Source organism: Echeneis naucrates, chromosome 16 (genome assembly GCF_900963305.1).
Source record: "Echeneis naucrates chromosome 16, fEcheNa1.1, whole genome shotgun sequence".
Classification (NCBI taxonomy): Eukaryota; Metazoa; Chordata; class Actinopteri; order Carangiformes; family Echeneidae; genus Echeneis; species Echeneis naucrates.
In genome coordinates this window covers 18,824,581-18,846,935 of record NC_042526.1, presented here as the reverse complement: position 1 = coordinate 18,846,935, position 22,355 = coordinate 18,824,581, and the positions used below count along the sequence as shown (strand labels likewise).

The 22,355-nt window shown below is 40.3% G+C and overlaps 1 protein-coding gene across 1 annotated transcript; it reads left to right on the top strand.

Annotated features, from left to right (window-relative positions):
- Nucleotides 1-133: 133 nt before the first annotated feature.
- Nucleotides 134-21,612, top strand: ptdss2 (phosphatidylserine synthase 2). Its single transcript, XM_029522119.1, has 12 exons — nucleotides 134-1,250; nucleotides 5,260-5,361; nucleotides 8,162-8,244; nucleotides 10,144-10,211; nucleotides 10,821-10,955; nucleotides 14,535-14,585; nucleotides 15,078-15,191; nucleotides 16,047-16,165; nucleotides 16,311-16,425; nucleotides 16,996-17,141; nucleotides 18,992-19,177; nucleotides 20,432-21,612. Exons 1-12 carry the CDS (start codon nucleotides 1,018-1,020, stop codon nucleotides 20,583-20,585), a joined length of 1,506 nt encoding a protein of 501 aa, XP_029377979.1. The 5' UTR covers nucleotides 134-1,017; the 3' UTR covers nucleotides 20,586-21,612.
- The last annotated feature ends 743 nt before the right edge of the window (nucleotides 21,613-22,355 follow it).

Here is a 22,355-nt window from a genome sequence, read left to right as displayed (position 1 = left end):
CAATTGGAGGAAAATAATAGACGCACCACATCCGTAATAATTCTATTCACTTCAAAATAAAAGTGGTTCCATTTATCTTTTCTTGGCTTGTGTTTTAATTTGAAGGGTACCGGATACCGTGCTGTTGTTGCCGGGACGCTGCAGACGCCGCCATGCCCATGTGATGTGAGCGTCTGGAGCTTGTGTACAGAGCTGTCCCCGGCCCGTAGCTGTCGATCTATTTGTGTCCACACTACAGACGGTTTCCGCTTCAAATCCGATTCACTGAACCGATGAATACCAATTTCTCTCTATTTTCAGGACAGATATTTATCGACTTTGTACCAATGTAGAGTCAGCAGCTGCCGAACTCGTCCGGACTGCTGTCAGCAATCCCATAAATTCAACTGGTAAGTAACGTTAGCTTAATTAACACCGTCAACGTTTCAAAACACGTACAATGCTAAACACGATGTCGTGTTGTGACGCCTTTCACGGCATTAAATAGTTGAAAAGCTAGTCAGATAACTTAGCTTTGTCAGTTTGGTCACATAGTGAAAAGTCTGCTACTAACAGCTAACTGTTAGCTACGTGGTCTGACGTGAAGGCGTCGCGTTTATTTCAGTGCAGATACAACGATTCGTGTATTTTTACCCCAGGATAGATACATTTTGGACAGGGAACAGTGCTTGAGCCACAAGGAAGTCATCTTAGTTGGGACATAACAGCCTTGCCCCCTCTAGTTTGGTATAAAACCGCCAGGTTTAATGAAAGAAGAAGTCTTGACTAAATATACAATCTGCCTCACTGAAAGGTGTTCACGACTCAACCATCAAAACCAACGCAGGACGTGATTTTCTGGTTATTTTCTCCGCCCTCGCTCCGTAACCTGCATTTCCTCCGACCACCCCAGGATGCCAATAGTCACTAGGGTGGGGCTCCCGCGAATGATAGGACACGAGAGCGCAGTTTTGGGATAAAAAATACAAACAACACAGGCTCATCTTAACGCATCTGGGGCTCCCGCTTCCCGAAGCCATGACCAAGCCCGAGTCGAAGAGGAGCGCAGTGGCTGCCATCAGCGCAGCAGTCAAATGCACCACAGCGTCATCCGCCGCCGAGCGAGTCAACAACGGCTCTGTCGAACCGGGCTGTCCGGATCCGAGCACACCGACCAAAGCCAAGGTTACGAAGCAGACCTCCAGGGAGAGCCTGCACCGGAGGAACACGGAATGCGAGGTCTACGACGACGGAACCAACACCTTTTTCTGGTGAGTGCCGTCTGTCAATGTCAGCGGTGTATATGTCCATTACTGAGTTCAGCATCATCTTAAGTGAAGGGATCGTGTTGTCACCTCCATATAAGCAAATGTTTACAGTTGACAGCTTACCTGCAGTAAGATGTGTGTGTTTGCTGACAGGATAGCTTGTTATGGGATTCAAGGTGAAGCAGCGCCAGGCCCAAGTGACCGCCACTAATCCCAACAGAAACCTTGACCTTGTATCTCGTCATTAAATGTAGAGTGATTTATATTGTAAGGCATGATTTGTTTTCTCCAAATTGTTCAGATTGAAGCAAGAGACCAGGTTAGTTCATGAGGTGTCAGTTTCAGAGTTGCTCTGCTAATGTTTGCAGTGCTTTCTTTGGTGCTTCCACTGCATGTCCATACTCAGAGTTTGTTGGCATTAGATTTGCTAATATCCCAACCTGTCCCTTGAGCAGAGAGAGAGGGAAATCGATGACAGACTGGAAGTCAAGACAGATATTCATGGTCCATGCAGTAAAGTGGGGGAGTGAGTTTTGTATGCATGCACCCAATGAAAGACATACAAAGAGACAGACTGTTGACATGCAGAATGCAGGCATATTCTTGCAAGGACATGAAGCTAATCTGGAAAAGTGACATTCTCCTCACCAGCCCTCATTTGTAGCAGCTATGGCCTTTCAACCTGTCGCCCCTGTTTGTCTGCTCTGCAATGTTTTCACCAGGGTGCAATAAAAAAAACAAAACATTATAATAATATTTTATATATATATATATAATAAAGAGAAAGAAAGAGGAATGGAGAGCAAGCAAGGGAACGGGAACCTTGCACAGAGGAAACTTAATAAAACATTCTCATTATTGTGCTGCAGCCTTCGACTCCAGGTTTCCTGTCATTCTAAAACTGCAGGGTTAAAGAAGAGCTAAGCTGAAACAATGCTTTCTTATAACAGAGTAATGAAAACAGTAACATCCTGCAGTCTGGTGAGGGGTTTCAGTCAGTGTAGAGCAAAACACCTCATGGTTTATGCGCTGTAAATTCACAAAAAAATCTGAAAAATTGTGGACATTATGATTGTGTTAGCCCTGCGATGGACTGGCAAACTGTCCAGGGTGTATGCCACCCTCACCCAGTGTGAGCTGGGACTGGCTCCAGCACCCCACCTGGAAATGGGTAAGCGGTAGAAGATGAACAAACGATGATTGTGTTAAAGGTACGTTTTCTAATGGGTTTGTTTTATTAAAGTTATTAGTTTTAGCCACTAAACTGACAACTGACTGTACAGATAAATAACAAGATGCATTATCAAGACACAGCATCAACATGTTATGTTTTTGACTAATCACTGGTTTAATGTGGTGACCAATGGATCAATTAATACTGCATGGGATAACTGTATTGGATTTTGGTCTCTCAGTGGCTGCTTGGCTTTCCCATTTTACTCATAATGGAAAACTGATACTGAAGAAGGGCTTTTTAGCTCCTTACCTAGTGGTCGTGGTATATTGCCACACATTATATCGACGATTTTATGTGTATCACTAAATATTTTATACACAAATCAAACGATAGTAAGAGCTGATTCATGATCACAGGGAAGGATTTGGGCGTTAACCAAACCACACAGCAGCATGGAAAGTTAAAAGTTGTTGGCTTGTCATAGACTCAGTATAGAAACACTTTTGCTCTGTGTGGGAGTTGAGTGAGTGGTATTTTGAAGAGCTCTTTGATGATGATGGCTGGTTGACTTCCCCTAGTGAAGGAAAAAAACTGCATCATGTAACCTGGCTTACCGCCACAGATTGGAACTGGAGAAGTGTTGTTGTTGTGTTTTTTTTGTTTTTTTATTTATTTTTTTGTTGTCAGCTTTTTCCTGAAATAGATTTTCTGCACAAACATTTAATTTCTTTGAAATTGCTTTCTTAATTTAGATTACTGATGGTGTAATGAAAATTGTTTGATTTGCAAATGCTGTTTTTAAAAAAAAGACCTCTAGATATAGGCTAGTAACATTGCTGTACAGAACATTGTGCCAATTTTAGCATGTTGTGCATGTCACAAGGCCAGCAAAACTTTGGTTTATGACAAAAGTTGATTATGGGAGCCAAAGGCGTTTGTAAAATACATGCAACTAACAAATGAGCCTGTTGTGTTTAATAAAGTCACATTTTTAAGTCTAGTAAATGCACAAACTGCATTTGTCGAGGGCATTTATAATATTACTCAGCATTTGGACTGCATTAGAATATTTTTGCATATGTTTTCCTGGGATACAGTCTTTTTTTGGCAGGTGGCTTGTTTTAAACTAGGTGCTCAGCTTCAATATTAGTGGCAAATTTTATTCTAAGCATAGAACTGGCATTCTCTTGCATATGTTGGTTTAGGCCGGCATTTCTGCTGCAGCTTGTCACTCCTGGTGGTGTTGTGTGGTTGTCAGGCAAGAGACAAACTGGATCCTCCCCTGTGTCTCCTGCCAAACAGGTTAGATGAGGAGGTAGAACAGTGAGATAATAAAAATGACACCTGATGTGTTATCTCTGTGAGTCAGACTCTGAGTAAAAGGGCTAGCAGATGGGGAGGCATTCTTTAATTTGACAGATGACAGGAATTATCTTAATTCAAGCTAATCTTTTAAGCCAATTATATACATACAGTATCTATTAAATGATAAGACTGATGTTCTTTTATCTTTCTATTAACAAGTCTCCTTGAAGAAGCCGTTCTCTGTATAGGTACCATCTTGTAGCTTATAGTTCATAAGACCATAAACCACACTTCAATCCTATTGACATCCACTCTGTTCCAAAACTATTAAAAACACAACAAAAGGCCACACTATTGCGCAAGGTAATATATTTTCCTTTTACGAAATCAAGCATGGACAGTGTATTTATTTTGAAACATCTCCATGACTGCATGGCTTTATTCCATATTTTTTCAGTCTTTTGGGAGCAAAGCACCATCTAAGGAATCTGAAAGATACATATCCACTGCATGCCATTTAGAAGTTTAGAAGTTGTTAAGGCATACTGCCAGCAGCGAAAAGGTTGTCTGCTGCTGTGACAGGCCTCCATCCAATACTGTCATTTCTGACCACCCGTTGAATGGAATGTCCAATATTCACTTCACCTTTAGTTCCATTTTGACTGCTACTTGCTTATGAGAAAATCTCTGGGTATTATCCAGAGATATGTGCTCAGGCCATGATATCAGTTTCACTGATATTGCCTTATCTCAGATGTGTAACTGTCATTTATGTTGGTTGAAAGATAAACAGAAGTTGGTTTAAGCATCACTGCTCACCTTGGTGTATGGGTCACATTGATCTTATTGGTGCACAGTAACTTTTCACTGTTGGTTATTTACATAACTGTGAGCTTCACAGTGAACATTTTCACAGTGCTGCTTAGTATTAGTCAGTATTGCATTCCATGAACAAATAAAGGATCTACAATAGTTAAGATTGAAAGAACACTCTTTCTGAGTTGATTCCTTTGGTACATCCTGAACTCCGACTAATTCTGAGGCCTCTCCAATTTAATTAAACCTTGACTCTGACAATGCTCTCACTATTTGTTATTTTCTATGACTATGAATGGTCTTGCTGTTTTTTCCCTTGTCAACTTCCAAACACTGTCCAGTTGCTTAAATATTTCCCATATCTCTAAAGGAAAATTCCTGGGGTTCTGTAGCTTCATCTGTGTGCTCTTTTTATACATCTATACATACATTAACTTCAAGAAGATAAATACATTTTGTCCCTTCAGCAGATATATTATACTGATAGCATGGATATATGTCTGAATATCTATATTATGTCTAACTGTCAGCAAAGGCAAAGGTTTGGGAGATAGGAGTCATCATCATCATAACCCCTAAACTCGACTTAGTTTCACAGGCCAGATGGTATATTTTTCTCCTCTTCTCCAGTGGCTTTTAAAGTGTGTGTGTTTGTTTTGTTTATTTGTTTGTTTTATCTCTCTCTCTGTCCCTCCTCTACCCCCTTCTCTCCAGGCGAGCCCATACTGTCACAGTGCTGTTCATTTTGACCTGTGCTCTGGTCTACATCACACTGTTGGAGGAGACCCCCCAGGACACAACCTACAACACTAAAAGGTCAGTATCCTGCACTCGTCACTTCCTTTATTTCCCAGCAGGACCCAGTGACAACCCCCCCCCCCCCCCCAAAAAAAAAAAAAAAAAAAAAATAATAATAATAATAATAATAAATAAATAAATAAATAAAAAATCCACCAAACCTTCTGGGGCCTTTTTATTGGACTGAAATTTGATGTGATCATTTTGGCATCAGTCTAGCCTGAGAGAAAACATGTTTTGATCATAATCTTCAGTGAGAAATTTTCTCCTGTTTTAGATCTTTAATTTGGTGTCAGGGCAGGTTTAGATATTGGTCTCTTTCAGTACGCCTTCAACACCAATTTTAACCCAGCATAATGTTCTACTTGTTCTGTCTTTTTGTTGTTTTTGTGGATCTTGTCACGTTGTAATTCAAATTCCAAAAAAAGGGTCATGCTACAGAACCAGCCAAGAAGCACAGCAGTCTTACTCATATTTAACACCTGAAGTCCCCCTTGAGTACAACTGGCCCTTTTTCACGGCCATGTGCTGATAGCGGTAACTTTTCACTAAAAAGTAAAACCTGATGACCGTGAAAGAGAAAAACATGAACTTCAGGTTGCATTTGAATTTGATACATATGAAAGTGTCTTTTTTTTATTTCTTTCTCTTTCAATATTGAAGAAATGCAAATTAACTGATCCACTTTACCTTAGTTGTGTCTGGTCATAAAAGAAAAGTGTTACTGGAAACGTGGTGACTGCACTGTCAGGTCTACACTTCTTGAAAGCAGTATCATAAAAAGGCAGCACTTTTGGGTGAATGCTAGTCACAGAAATTAATAGTTTGACAACTGTACTCTGACTATTTGTGCTTTGTGCAATGGTCACCTATTGGTTGCATTTGATTCACTACTTAAGCCACTTTGGCTGGGGATCAAGCCCAGAAAAAGTTTCTAAAAAAAAAAAAAATCTTAGACAGAAGCCCTGACACTTTCGCAGGAGCGCAACCACAAGGGCTTTTTCGCTCTCCGCCTTTGGAGGAGACTGGATAAAGGTCTTTGTAAGGCCAAGGGTCTCAGTTGCCCAGCTACTTTACTAAATCTTGTGGAAGGAGATGTACAGGTGACTCCTTCAGACACAGCTGTGAGTTTTTCTGTTATTGCAGGAACCACAGTAGATAACAGAAGGCCTTGGATAGTCAGCAACAAGTGGCTCAGCCTTCACCAAACTGCACCCATGTCTGTACAAGCGATGATTGCTTGGTTATATTTAGTGGACCAATAGGATGCCGAGACATCCCTTTTTCCAAACAGTAAAGACTAGAGACAGGGCCCCTTTAATCAGAATTGAGGCGACATCATGCACAGAACACCGGATTCATCCTTCTTTCTCGGTGATTAGTCAAACTTTAATAAACACTTTCAGCAAGAGACATCCAGGGTTCTTGTTCTTCAACATAGAAAACCTACCAGAAGATTTTTTTCCCCTAACATCAATCTGAGGACTGATGTCGACTAGCAATAGTGTGTGCATCCTCAGTCCAAAGAAAAAGATGATTGTGAATAGCAAGGTAAAAGGGCTTAGTTTGCCGCCGATCCTTTTTATTTCAACTATCATTGTGATTTTTGGTCAGTTAGAGACTGCAGCCAGTTGTTGTTGATGCTTACTTTTTCTGTAATTGTATGCGTGGAGGTCATTGTGGCCCTGGAGCTCTAGTCCCTCAGGAATGATTTGCTGCTTCAAGTTTGGGAGTCTTTGAGGGAGTATGTGCAGATATCAGATACATCAGCAGTAATGTAGGTGGGGTACTGGACCACTGCTGTGAAACAAGAGATGAGTTGGATGGGCAGCATCTGAAGGAATAAAATTGTGAATGCTAGCTGCTGAGTGATCACTCTTTGCACTATCTGGGCTCACTGAGAGCTCTAGAGACTTAAAAGTAGGCAGTTGAGATGGTTCGGGGCTCAGGGTTCTTTTCTGTTATATTAATGAATGACATGGCTCTGATAAGTCTTTGGGGGCTCTGTATTATGAGAACACACAATTAGTTTAATGGATCATGTGAACTAAATGTATAGAGAAACACTCCTTAATTTAAGTGTTAAAATGAACTGCTTTCATTTTAAGTTTAAAATTGCTTTGAAGCTGTGGGGCGGTGTCGGGGGGAGTTCTATTAGAATAGTACAAGGACATGAGAGTTGCGTGAGTGATGTGTGGATTTGTGATAGAGACTGTGTGATTATAGGGTGTGTTTGTGAAGGATTGTGGGATTGCTCTTAACAGGATTTGCTGCAGTCAGCATAGTCCGGCTCTTTGTGATAAAGAACCTAGATCTTCTTCCTGGCAGTGGCGCAAACACACGGCCTAAGTCTCTTTCACATTCTCACTCACACGCATCCTCTCATACTCAATCTCAAATAACTCACTCCTACTAGTTGACAAACAAAACGTCATGTTGATATAGTGAATCACTTGCGTTTATTGTCCTTCCCACAGAACACACACTGAAGTTTGCACAGTTCTTTGCAAGCTTGAGCTGTAATCTCATTCTATGTCCGGTGTCTGAGCTTTCCCTGTTCATGACCAAGTTCAGAGCAGCATTTCATACAGATTTTCAAATCCCAACACATCAACAACTGAGCCATTAATGGCAACAGAACTGGATTATGAAGACTAGCTTCACGTCTGGATCACAATCACCTATTGACACAGGCCTCTAGATTCCTGTTTTCCCTCTTTGCAACTATATTTACACCAGTTTCAGTTCCCAGTGAGAAAAAAAAACTTATTTGTATACATACTGTATCCAATATAACGTATGAATTGTGTTTCTATAGGGGGATTGTAGCCAGCATCCTGGTATTCCTCTGTTTTGGTGTGACACAAGCCAAAGATGGACCGTTCACCAGACCACATCCAGGTAAGATGAGTGTATTTATGATGTAAAAAAGTCAAGAATTCATAAAGTAAATTAATTGCCATAAATCTCATTCAAAGCACATTCATGTTCTCAGTGCTCAACAGCAAATGGCACATCTAGGACCATTATAGCATTTCATGTCCCTCTGACACACCATATTGTGTGTGTGTGTGTGTGTGCGTGCATGTGTGCGCCGTCTACATATAGCCTGATATCATCAATAGAAACTCAAATGTTGGGTGTTATTTAATGATCCCGTGAGTGCTGGGAATCAATACACACGGGCTAACTAAGTATAATTGAGGGGACAGTAGAATAAGTGGAGAATTCTGTTGAAGGTAGGCAAGATGTTTTCATGGCATGAGGTGATGTCCAATAAAAACATTCAAAGAATGAATTCAGAGACAAGTAAAGTCCACACCAGGTAAAAATCTGTCTACTGTCTCATAGTAGTGGCCACTGAAAGGACTGTCACACTGACACAATAGCTAAAATGTAGAAATGATGTACTTACTTTAACAGACAGTCCAGCTAAGTACAAAACCCCTTCCATGGATCAGAGTGCTGCCATTTAAATGCAGAGCAAAGGGCTTTGTTGTACTAGAATGGTGCATGCGAGTGGTTCGCTGGCAGTCAGAGTGGATATCAATAGGTCATAAATCTATCTAACTTAATTCAAGCTACATAATCCAACTTTTCACTCTCCTTCTTTTTCTTCTTCTCTTACTGCCCTTCTTGCTTCAGGTGTTGCTACATGACTCCATTTTAGCCATCATTGTAAATGAAAAGCCGTCCTCAGATTTGGTTAATTGTTTGTATTTATGAAATGGCAGTGTTGGCAGTAATATTGCAGCAGCTGGAAAAGAGACAGGAAGAATGACTTATTGGATAAATACCCTGCGTTTGTACACAACAATTTCACAAACTCAGAAATGGGAGAGGCTGTTTGCAAAGTTTATTAAAGCTTGTTTTGTTCGCAACTCTATAACTTGCCCCTCAGGCAACCATACATTGAACTATAGCATGCATAAATGCAGTTGAATCCCTGTGGCTGCATCATTCTTAACTCTTTCCTCATCCAAGAGTTTAAGCTAATTGTTTTGTTGTTTGGATAACAGCATCAGCTTCAGCATTTTCAAAACATGATAAAACTGCTTCCCATTACATTACTAACTCCAGAGGGAAGGGAAGGGAAGGAAGATAACAGGGTGTGGTGGACAGATAGAGGCACACAGTTAATATTGTTGGCTGATGGAGGCGTGTAGTGGCCGTGCAAGAATTTTGTCCACTGTTGCTGCAATATTTCTGCCCTCTTGCACCTCCCACACTCTCGTTTTGGTCTTGAGAGACAACAAGGTTTTGTTTCTGGGTGTATTGTGTGATTATGTCATACACCCTGACCTGTTGATCCAACCAAGTTGGATGCTTTGTTGTTAGCAATAAGTTGAAACAACACAGGTATGTACCCTGGGAAAAGACCTGCAGGGGTTGCTCCTGGCTGAGAGTGTCTAAGCAAACTGAAACTTAAAAATGTGAATTTACAAGCTCTGATGATAAAAATAACTGTTGAAATAATAAAAGTAACTAAGAAGCCCTATATTTTTACCACAGTTTTTACTGAATGTTACTTCATTGTAGTTTTGTATATAGATACAGTTCATGGGAAAGTCTGCAAAATAAATAATAATAATAAATAATAATAAATAAAATAACAATAAAATCTCAGCAACAAAAGTTTTTGACATAATTTCAGATCATATAGCAGATGCATCATCTTTAATCTTTACCATTTCAACTACGGGAAAAACTCAAACTGAAGACATCGTGAAGACTGCTGATGTTCAGTGTTCAATTGTTGCTATAACTCCAACCATAATTTTTATCTCCCTCTCCCTGTAGCTTACTGGCGGTTCTGGCTTTGTGTCACTGTTGTTTATGAGCTCTTTCTCATCTTCATCCTATTCCAGGTGGGTGCACTGATGATAAACAGTTACAATCAACATTAATCGGGACAAGTTGATATCAAAATGCAATTACAATGGATTAAAAAAAATATATTGCTATCACACAAAAGTATTTCAATGAAAGTCAGATCTGTCAGGTTCACACTGATTGTTAGAAGTGTTTAAAGGAACCGAAGCAGTGCAGCTAAAGCAGAATAAGCCACATGTTGGAGCATCTTAATACCAAAATTAAGGATGTAGATGACAGTTCCACTCCAGTCACCGGTGCCTCATCTGTTCTTATCTGCTTCCACATCTGGAATCCTGGAAGCCTCTTTCTAAGTTTTTAATTAGAATGACTTTCAACTGAGCCAAAGTGACAGCACTTGAGCACTAGCCACTGTTAATAAAATGTATAAACCCCTTGAGCTTGTTGCATTCTTGATATATGCAGGAACATTTTGCCAAAGCAATAAAAACTGTGTTTTATGCCACAGAATTTTAGAATTGCCTGGAAAAAAACATCCCAAATTCATAAGTCCAGTTGAAATTCTCCGTCTTAATTCTCGGGGAGAGTAAGTGCTGACAGATGCTTACAGTTTTTATGTCTCTCCTCTAAACTCTTTTATCCAGACGGTGCATGATGGACGACAGTTCATGAAGTATATTGACCCCAAATTGGGGGTTCCCCTGCCAGAGCGAGACTATGGAGGAAACTGCCTCATCTATGACCCAGGCAACAATACTGACCCCTTCCATAACATCTGGGTGAGGCCCATCATCATTTTAATTCACCATATGTATTCAGTGGCTGTGTTTGATATATCAGTTTGAAACAAAAATTAAATAGATATTTTTAAACGTATAGTCCATAGCCATCATCCAAGAAATAAAATTCTGACTTGTTTCTGTTATTTAGATTCCAGTATGCTTCATGTGCAGTTATTACTTTTAACCCTTGTGCGGTCTTAACATTCTGTATGCTCCCCTTGTCCTTTGGGTCAAAAATGACCCGCCTTCACCGAAGTCCTAAAATAAAGCAGCTTAATTGAATTTTAAATCCAATATCTATTTTGTATGATAAAGCATCCTGTTATTTGTCAAATCAACTAAATTTTATTCAGTTTCAACATATATATTTTTCTAACAGTGAAAAAAGACGTTCACCAGTGAATATGATTTTTTTTCTTTATTTCTTTCTTTTTTTTACCGCAATCCAACTGTCATAATAGTTTTCTTTTATACAGTAAAGGTTTGTTATTACTATTATATCAATGTGAAGAAATTACTATTTAATTAATTTTATTGAAAGGTAAAGTAACAGTCAACAGTATGGAACCTTTCCAATAGTTTATTCTTTGTTAATATTCTTTATGAAGTGAATTATCAAATACATCTCTTCTCGTCTAATAACAAAAGTTGCTTAACATTGAACCTTAGCACATGTGGGACAGTATGTGCAAACGTGAGCATGGGCTTTGCAGACGTATTTCTCACGTGTCAGCACACAATTTTCGTCTTGCAGTCCTTCTTCCAGGGGCAGAAATTGCATCTTTTTCTCTTGCCTGACCCAGCTGCAGCCTCAGGTGGCTCAGGACAAGATTCAGCTCCCTGAGCAACTCTCACAATTGCTGCAGAGGCTTCTATGTGGGGAGGCACTCCCTTCTTGCGATGCAGGGGGTGACAAGAGCCTTTCCCAACTGCTCCAGGAAGATCCTCCTCCTGTTCTTCCTCTCAGCCATCCAATTTGGGTGGATCGTCTGCCATATCACAAAGGCATTGTATGATGAGACATCAAGGATGTTGTGGAAGATGACCAAGGGCCAGTGTGCAGGCATCCTTCTGCAGCTGTACGTTCCAATAACCTTGTCAAGGTTGTCCACGCCCCTTTTAGGGAGGTTGTAGTCCAGGATGATGACTGGCGTCCTGTCTTCACAATCAGTGATGTCAGCTGCCTTGTACAGTGTACTCAGCAGGACCACATTCTTGCTCTTTTTTGGGAGGTAAGAAACAGGAGTGGTGGTGGGGGTGAAGGCAAACTTTGTCGAAAAGACCACTCTCCCTCCTGTTGCGAGGAGTGCAAGCTTGTTTTTCCAAACAGTGCCAACCATGGTCATTTTCCTTTTCGGGAGTTGCTGGTCGAGTTCATAGGAGGTGAAAAACTTGTCACGTGACGTTGTGCTCCCTCAGTCCAACTGTCAAATCAAGTACAACACGCATCCCCTGGTTCTTCTCTGGTTCTCCACCGTGCAGCTTCCCGGTGTAGACCTGCATATTCCATGCATAGCTGGATTTTGTATCACAGGCCACCCATATTTTACTGCCATATTTTGCTGGCTTGCTTGGCATATACTGCCGGGAAGGACAGCGACCTGATTTAAAAAAAAAAAAACAAAACATAGTAGTAGTGTGAGTGTCACAGAAAAAAATCACATGAATCAACAAAGTAAAAATATAAATTTCAGGTAAGTAACATTACAAAAATAAAAATTTACTTTTGAATGGAACCAACTGCTCATCTGCTGTGACTTCAGATCAGGGGTTGTCCCACTTGTCCCAGGGACAGTCTCTAATGGCTGCCAGTTTGTCTGTCTCACGCCTTGACGCTGGTCTCACGGTTGTCAAATATTAGCATTCTTGAAAAATTGTGGAAGACTTTCAGCAGCATTGTGGCACAAAAAATTGCCCTTCCACTCTCTGCATCCCAGAAACTAGATGTAGCCTCACCACAAGACCTATAGACACCTGCTAAGATCAAAATCCCTATGTAGCCACGCAGGTCAGTCTGATCCATATTTTTCCAGCTGTTTCCATATTTACGAGAACCCTCAAAATTTGTCATTTCCAGTATGATCTTTTCAATGGCTGGTATGATGAACAGGAGGAAAGTGGAGGAGATGTCCTTGGCATGGGCAGCTGAATATCTTGTTAGCCCTGGGGTCATCCTAATGATGTTTTGTGCTGCCGCTCTTCCTGGGGTGCCGTCCGTGTTTGATGAGGACCATGTTATTTTACTGTTCTTGGATAAAAATGTCTCTCTGTCAGCTTGGGTAATTTCTTCTTCATCTGAAGAGGCTTCATGGTCTGTGTCGTATTCCGCCTCATCTTCTTCTTCAGATACCTCTTCTTCCACATCATAGTGTTCTCGCTCATCCTGAACCTCTGAAAAAATCTGTTCCAGGACCTGCTGGACAGTGAAGCCCACTCACGGCTTCAGCAAGGAACCAACTCGGGATTTTGCCTTTGAACTTTTTTCTGTCATGTAAATGCTTTTCTAACGCACAGGTCAAAAATGACCCATAAGACAATCTGAGGACCCAAGTGGTGTACAACCCACATGGAAATGTATACAAAACCAGAGTTTCACTTTTTTTAATGTTGGGGCCCCTTTAGGAAAAGTCATAAAGAGGGTTATATGGGGGTTTTTTTGCAGCTAAACATGGTGGTGGGTCATTTTTAGACCCGCAGGACGACACAAGGGTTAAGAAAATGACCCAGAACTCAAACTGGGGGCCCTAAAGAAGTCTGTTTGCATAAATTGGCAAGACTGTGAAATTGAGAGACTCCTCTATTTCCCCTTTTCTGTTCCCTTCACCCATCCACCAAAAAACCAACTTTCCTAATTTCTCCTTATTTATCTCTTTCTCTTTGCTTTCGTTGTGTATTTTTGTGTGTATGCATGAGAGACAAAAAAAAAAAAAAACAGTGGGTCAGTCTGATAACTAGCTCCAGCAGTTTGTGTCTTATGCAGATTATGGCACATGACTTAGAACCAGGCCTTCTTAGACTCTTGAGGAGACAGTGTGTGGACGCCACCACAAACAGGACTCATCTCCATCGGCTTGATTTCAGCCTCTCAGTGGGTCCACCCAACACGATTATAGCCAATCAATAGAAGAGCTTTCTCAAAGTTTCAAATAATCACATTATTTTACTTCAACAAAAAGACAGTTTTTCTTAAATTAAAAATTATTTGGATGTGTAAAAAAAATTTATAAAAAGCTAAAATGTGCTAAACTGCAATGCAGCAATAAATGAATATGTGTTTAAAGTACAGCCAAACAAACAAATTGTTGCCTCACAGCAATGTGTGGTTTCAATTCCCGGACCTAGGGTCTTTCTGTGTGGAGGTTGCCTGTTTTCTCCATGCTGGCGTGGGTTTTTTCCATGTACTCTGATTTCTTCCGCAGTCCAAGCCCATGCATGTCTAGGTTGGTGACCCCAGGGTGTATACTGCCCTTGCCCAATGTGAGCTGGGATTTGCTCCAGCACTCCCCATGAGCCATTAATGGCTAAGCAGTAGAAAATGAATGAATAAAGCTTAACAGCATTTTATTTATCTTGCAGGACAAGATGGACGGCTTTGTTCCAGCTCATTTCCTGGGATGGTATATCAAAGTTAGTTTGACCCAGACTATTTAAAGAGGAGCTTGTCACCCCTTCAGCTGCAACCTAACAACCAAACTTTACATTTGCTGTTCAGATGCAGAGATCAGATCAGAACAGATAAGTCTAGTGGCCCTTGTCTGCACTGTGACTTTTTGAGAGCACTTTCTACTTCTTTAATCTCAGATAACACAATATTCAGAAGAAGACATTTTCTTAAATATGATCCACAAATGTCTCAAAAACCTTCATTCAACTCATATGCCATTACAATATAAAGATAAAACATTCTGGCTCATCACGATGTTACATATACACTTTATATCCTGTTATAGGCTACCATGGTTTTCAGTCAGCTGTTGCATTAAACACATGGAAAACAGCAGAAGTTTAGGCTTTTTCATGCACTATACTAACTCAGTGATTTATCCTACTGACTTTCTCCCACTACACATCATTCTCCTCCTCCTACTCCAACTCTTCTTGTGCTATTTTCTTCCTCAGACTCTGATGATCCGGGATTGGTGGATGTGCATGATTATCAGTGTCATGTTTGAGTTCCTGGAATACAGCCTGGAACATCAGTTACCTAACTTCTCTGAATGCTGGTGGGACCATGTATGTACAACTCTTTTTTTTTTTTTTTTCTTTTTTTTTTTTTTTTTTCCCCTGCTTTCATGGTTTACTTAAATGCTGTAATTTTGTATCTGTAATATTAAGTTTGCAAAAGACAGCAACATCAACATGTGAAATGTCAGCAGAACCTCACAGCCATGCTACAGACTCAATTCTGTCACTGTACTAGAAACTAAACCAACTTTGGCATGTTCTCGGTGTTAGAATGTTTCTAAGAGCTGTCACGGGAACAGATGGATTGAGCGGTACTAGACAAAACGCAGGACCAAAGAAAATAAGATGGAAAAGTATCTCATTTGGGTGCATGCACCGTGTTAATGATAGCTAATAAGCAAAGTCCTCTGTTCATAAAGGCTCAGTGTGAAGCAGTGCCCTAGTAAAATAGCGTGTGCAGCCAAATAGCTGGGATATTATATGGGATACACTGCAGATGTTACATTTTACAAATGAAAAATATAAAATGTGGCAGTAAGAAATAAGAATGGTTATTTAATTTGTGACGAACAGCTTATTCTCAGTTAATACAGTTTTACTCTTTGAAATGGTGAGAAAATAAAACAGTGCGTCAGACTTCACGTACATATGTAATGATATTAAGTCTGTGTGACAAACTTCCTGTCAGGTATTCTGACAGAAATAAATTGATCATGTTAGGTTTGCCTCCCCTTACATTGCAATGACACAAATAGGGAGATTGAAGTCGAGCTCAGTCTGTATCCACCCCCACACGGTCCTAATCTCAGAAATTTGTGTGGGTGTATCACCGTTGTATAGGAGACTTGCTTTGCCCTCGCTTAGCTTTTGATAAACTTGTTGCATTTTTCTCTCTCTCTTCAGTGGATCATGGATGTGTTAGTGTGTAATGGTCTGGGGATCTACTGTGGTATGAAGACCCTGGCCTGGTTGTCAATGAAGCCCTACCAATGGCAAGGCCTGTGGAACATTCCTACATACAAGTATGACTTTCCACATCCTCCACTTTCCTCTTCACTTTACCCTGAGAACATTCATCCCCACAAGCCTACCATTTAATGTAAATATTTCTTTGTTAGGGATTTATGTGTTTATCTCCTAACTAAATCTCTGCTCTGTGCTTCCCAGGGGGAAGATAAAGCGTATAGCATTCCAGTTTACGCCATACAGTTGGGTGAAGTTTGAGTGGAAGCCGGCTTCAAACCTTCGTCGCTGGCTTGCTGTATTAGGCATCATCTTTATGGTGAGAGGGTCATACTGACATAACAATGCATTTGAATGGAAAATAAAAATTCAGCCTCCATCATTCATATGGCCAAAGCACTGCACAAGTTCATGTCTGTATGGAAAAATGTTTTCCGCCATAAACTTCACCCACCATTGCTTTTTGTCATTATTTCTGCAAGCTGGTATAATGCCTGAAACATTAGACATTAAGCATAGTTTTAAAGCAATTAGTTGATTGATAAAAAAACAATTAATTAACCAGTGGAAATGTATGTGTGATAATCAAGGTGTGGCTGTCAAAAAAAACAAGAAAATCAGATGGCACTGATGGAGCAAATTAAGCTCAGTCAATTCCAAAGTACACATACCTATGTAATCACAACAGAGAACATGAAACTTGGCCATTTGGCTTTTAACCAGAAGAGAGAATTTGAATAGTTTTTACAAACAAATGAGAACATAATAATATCCCCAAATGTATCGTTTGGTAGTTGGTGCAAGTCTTAAAAGGCTTCTTTTTGTTTTTCACTCCATTTTGTTAGGAATTAATTTCTTATGTATGTTATTTGGGCTTGTATCGCCCCAGTTCCTCCTAGCAGAGCTGAACACCTTCTACCTGAAGTTTGTGCTGTGGATGCCTCCTGAACACTACCTGGTGCTGCTCCGCCTGGTCTTCTTTGTTAATGTGGGAGGCGTAGCCATGAGGGAGATCTATGACTTCATGGATGACCCGTAAGTAGCTAGTTCGGGCTGGGTGAAGGAACAACCACAGAATGATGTGAAGATGTATGGTGATGATTCTATGGCCACATATTGTACTGTTGCAGCCCAGCTGTATACCACAGGGGGAAGACTGGTGCCAATCATGTCTGATTTTTATGGCGAATATTAATTACTACAATCACTCAGACAACATACTCCTCATTTGATATTTAATAGTAAATATAAAGTATATATGAAATGCTCAGCAAGCTGACTTGCTGAGGCAACCCCGAATAAGGAAGAGCTAAAGAAGAAGAAGATGAAAAAAAAATTGAATTATCTTTATGTTCAGGGCTACCTAAATTTCCTTAAATAATAGCAGTTGTAAGAGTGGAATGTTGCTTAGTGACCTTACAGCGACGTGTTGGGCTGCATATGGGCATTGTAGCTGTCTCTTCAACTGGTTCAAAATCGTCCCTGTTGACAGCTAGACTGAGCAGGCAGTAATACATGAACTGTGCTACTGTGTGACTACTGTGTTACTGTACTTTGTGTTATCACTCCTAACAGTTCCCATAAATCCTAGCTATAAAGGGACAAAATCACTTAAGTTACTGTGCATGGATATTCAGTTTGCAGTGTGGTCACTGCAGGTCAAGTCTCCTATTTTCAGTTCAGTGCTAAAAGAGGAATTGTGGACAGTGTCTGCTGCATCAGATTTTTTTTTTTTTTTTTTTTTTTTTGGGGGGGGGGTGGCAAGTGGGTGTACTTAACTGAGTGTAAGCTTGTATCACATCCACTTACAGAAAAAAAAAACATTTCTGCTTGCCTGACATCATCATCTGAATTGATGGGTATAATTGTCCTGGAGCTTTCATGTTTTATTTTTATCTGCAGTGGGGTCAAAACATCTGAAACAATATTAAAAATCTTTCATGTTCTCCTGTAAACCTGGAAACAATCAGAAAGTTTGAGCATTCAGAAACATCTCCTTTTCAATTATGTACAATAAAGAGGAAAACATTTAAGATTCAGCACTGATTTTAGATTAAATTATTAATCTTGGGTCAGCTTTTCTTCTTTGGTTGTGAAGTTGATCTGCACATTTAAGGCTTATTCAAGTAACTTAATCTGTTGCCAGTGTTCAACTGTTATTAATAAGGCTGTAAATAAAGGTTGGCGCAGATCCCTGCTGCTGACCATCTTATTGTAATGATTGCCAAAATGAACAAAAATTAATGAAAATGTCCAAAGTCAAATTGCTTCTATCAAAGACCATGAACGGATCTGTAAATCTAGCTACATTCCCAGAGAGGCAGTTACAAAAAAAAAAAAAAAACAAACTTAACCACAGGTACAGAATCTGCAAAATAAATAACATAAGACTCTGATTACCAGCAGCAGTTCCCAAAACTCTTCTTCAGAGGGAAAATGAGGCTGTACGAAGTAGGTTAAGAAATGATTGCAGTGAGTGGTTTAATGGCAGATCCAAATTTTGGATTCATGGCAGGAACAGAAGAGTTTATGTAAGGATACCAGCAGAAGAGGGAATGATACCACAGTGAAACATGGTGGAAAGATTTAACTCTTTCCTCCAGCTCCACTTAATCCTTGATCCCTGAGAAAGATGTGTTTTTTAGTTACATCATCAGAAGCTCTGTGGAGCATTGTCAAATCATGCTAAGATAAAAGCGTCGTTAGGTTTCGAAACTGTTTGCTCAAGTGCATTTTGTCATCTTAACAAAAACTTTGAGGATCTGAAATTAGAGATGGCATTTTTACCTCAAATTGTTAAACCAATAATTATTATTACAACAGCAAAAACATTCCCCAGTCATTTTACCGTTCCATACTAACAGCTTGTTTTATTTTTCCATCAGGAAATTCCACAAGAAGCTAGGCCAGCAAGCGTGGCTAGTGGCTGCAATCACAGTGACTGAATTCCTCATAGTGGTCAAGTATGACCCCAACACCATCATGCTGCCCATCCCCTTCTTCATCATGGAGTGCTGGCTACTGGGAATCCTACTCATCTTCATCTGGACACTCTGGCGCTTTTTCATCCGGTAAGAGGTGGCATGTATCACTGTGGTTGGGGCAAATTGGGTATTGGAACTGGGACTGTTTCAACAGAGGAGCACCTACCAGTGTAACAACACTTAAAGCTGCCTTGCTGCTGTTACAGCAACAACTGAGTTGGTCCTGCATAAGTTTTGTTGAACTTTTAGAGTGATTTGCCTTCTCCCTGTTAAAAATGGCTCTGCCCCAACATGTTAATGTTGTTTTCTCCTCCCCGGCCTTTTAATTCTTTCCTGCAGTAATACAGTAATGACCAGTGAGGTAGGTATAGGAGAAAGGTGTTTGGCACCACCCATTCCCTCATGTCTGCAGTATCTTGTTTTGTTTTTATCACCATCCTGATCCATTAGTCCACCTGGATCAGTCCCCTGCATGGCACTTTGCTAGTTATTCCTCTCAAATCATTTTTATTTGATTTTCTTCAGTGATTCAGAGGACAGACACTGTTAGAGGTGATAGACAGAGACACATTTTTTGCTCACATTAGGCTCCAGTCAACATGCCAGCACACTGAAGTGTCCTCCTTCTGATGAGAACCACCACTTCTCATGGTGTACCTCCCTGTACTCAGCCTGTACAGACACTAAAGCATTATTACCGGAGACAAGTCTACTTGATTCAAGATGTTCAACTGTAGAAATCAGATTGTATTGAAGTCTCTGGAATGGCCTGACTTTTTTTTACATGAGTAGACCAAGTGAGTATGTGTTCTCATTTGTCTATTTGGTGCTATACTTACTTACATTTAGACAAAAATGGACCATAAAGCAAGGTGTTCACTGGGACATGGCTACTCTGTACCAGAAAGGGCAATCCCCAGATCTTCCTCAGTTTCACTTTCTCCAAATATGGTTTGTGACAAAAACCCAGATAGCTGACATCCAAAGTACAAACTAAACACTTCAAAGAAAGTGTGTTGAGTGCTGCTGTATTTATGTAACTTATGATGTGTAGGTTTAATGGACAGATGATAATTTTTGTCCTTTAATAGGAATTCTATGTTTCAACCCATGGAAGTTTCTTTTTAAAGATGGCAAATAATAGCTGTTATCTAAAACAATGGCATTTAAAATTATCCTCCAGTGTAATAATGGCTGTGAAATGGACTGTCCATAAAAAAACCCTCTGTGAGAAAAGACATTAAGTAATGAAAGGGGGAGGAACAGGAACTCGCTGAGGCAGGGGATTTCCTCAGCTGCTTTTCCATTAATAATGTGTCCGTTTTCACTTGATCCTCACAGTGACATCACACTTCGTTACAAAGAGACCCGTAGACGTAAACAGGAGGTCCCAGCTGATCGGGACCGCCCACTGGGCAACGGCAGCACGGCCACCACCTCCGGACGCAGCAAACTGAACGGCAACTCCGAGACCCTGCGACAGAGGAAATCCTGAGGTTGATGAGGAGGAAGTGGGAGGAGATGAGGTGGCCGTTGGTCACCAGGAGCTGATGGAGAAGAAAGGACAATGTTTGATGGGGAAAAATTAGGAGATTGAAGGAAGAACATCACACAAAAAGGACACGTCTGTGCTGTATAGACTGTTTTTGTGCCTACATGAACAGAGTAGTCATTCAACTGGGGTGAGGGGTGGAATGGGCAGTTTTCATTTGGTGCATTGTGTAGTTACTGTCATACTACAGGGATTTACCTCAATCTATTTTTTAAGAACATATGGAGAATTACATATCTGACAGAACTGTGTAATTTATACATGTAGGATTAGACAAAGTGGGACACGAGCAGAGGCAGGGATAAAGGTGAGCAGAAAGTAGATTATAGTCTAGACAGGTGATTGATGCCAGTTTCTAGTTTCTCAACTGCTGTTTTCTTCAGACCAGTAGTGATGAGCGTTGTGGTTCTGTGCCGTTCAGAGTCAATGGGGAAAGAGGAGGGCGTTTCAGGGCAGGTTCTGTAGATGTAATGACTGATTTGGGTTCTGTTCATTGTCCACTGCTGGGCAGTTTCAGTGTCAGCGGGACTTTGGCCACAATATTTCCAAGCAGCAATTAAAATCCAGCACGGTTAGTAATGACATTTCTATTTAGGTCAGTTAAATTTACATTTTTTTTGCGAATTGAGTTCTATTCATCTTTCACAGTTTATAGAATTTTTCTTGTGTTTGGTACCAGGTTTTTATTATTATTATTATTATTTTGACATGTTTACACATGGGAATCTATCAGCTTTTCTTTTGCAGTTCAGGGTTGTGATTCATGGAGATCCTTGTTACTGCTGGGAATCCTCCCCCGGTCTCAGAGAGGAGATAAAAACCAGCCAAAGACATCCTCACCTCTCTGGGTCATTTTTGAAAAGAACACGTATGTACTAAAAACAACAAAAAAAAACAAACAAACAAAACAAAACTGTACAATAATCTAAGTATTTAACTGCTGATAATAGACATATGTGAGCTATAGATTTGGTGTTTATTTTGTAGTTGTTTTATCACTGTTGCTATTTCTTTAAGGGACAATGATTATGAACACTAGATTGTGCAAGGTGCTGAGAAATGATGCACGGCAATTACAGCGACAGAAGGCTGTGCTCAGTTTCCCTCTGACAGAGACAAGTTAGCTCACACAGCAGAGGCAGTTCTGGATATTTCCCCACCATGACAGGACTATAATTTTGGCTTCCTCAAACTGTTGGCTCATTTAGACACATCAGAATATGAATTTCATTTTCTATGCCAAATATTTTTATTTTCCAGATAAGACTTGCATTTTATTACAAAATTATACTTGAAATGTGTAAAGCAATATTAAAAACAGCTTTATTTTGAGAGAGGGTGAGACTGAAAGGTTTTCTGCGGAGTTGAAGTTTGGGAAGAAGCCAGACCTTTGCAGCTCTGAGGGGGTGGGAGGGTTGTCATTTTGCGCATGCAATCACCCAAGGCTTAGATCTCCTTCTTGCTAAAGCCATAGATGGCACCCAGACACACTTGAGCCACTCAAACTGCTGTTAAACCTCATTTCTCTTCCTTGTAATCTCAACTGTAGCAGCATTTCAAAGCCATTGGGATCAGTTAAGTTTTTATGTCAGACAGAAACCAGCACACAGGTCAGGCTGTTGAAACCACATTAAATGCAGGTAAATGCATTTACTGCTCCCTTGTTTCGATAACACTGGGTGTGTCTGCTGTGAAATAATTTCTTTTAGTTTG

What these genes read in the sequence shown, in the direction of transcription:
- ptdss2 (XM_029522119.1), top strand. Translation starts at nt 1,018, where the DNA reads ATGACCAAGCCCGAGTCGAAGAGGAGCGCAGTGGCTGCCATCAGCGCA. An exon ending in ACAACCTACAACACTAAAAG is followed by an intron (nt 5,362 to 8,161) that starts GTCAGTATCCTG and finishes GTGTTTCTATAG; the next exon opens with GGGGATTGTAGCCAGCATCC. An exon ending in CTCTGGCGCTTTTTCATCCG is followed by an intron (nt 19,178 to 20,431) that starts GTAAGAGGTGGC and finishes TGATCCTCACAG; the next exon opens with TGACATCACACTTCGTTACA.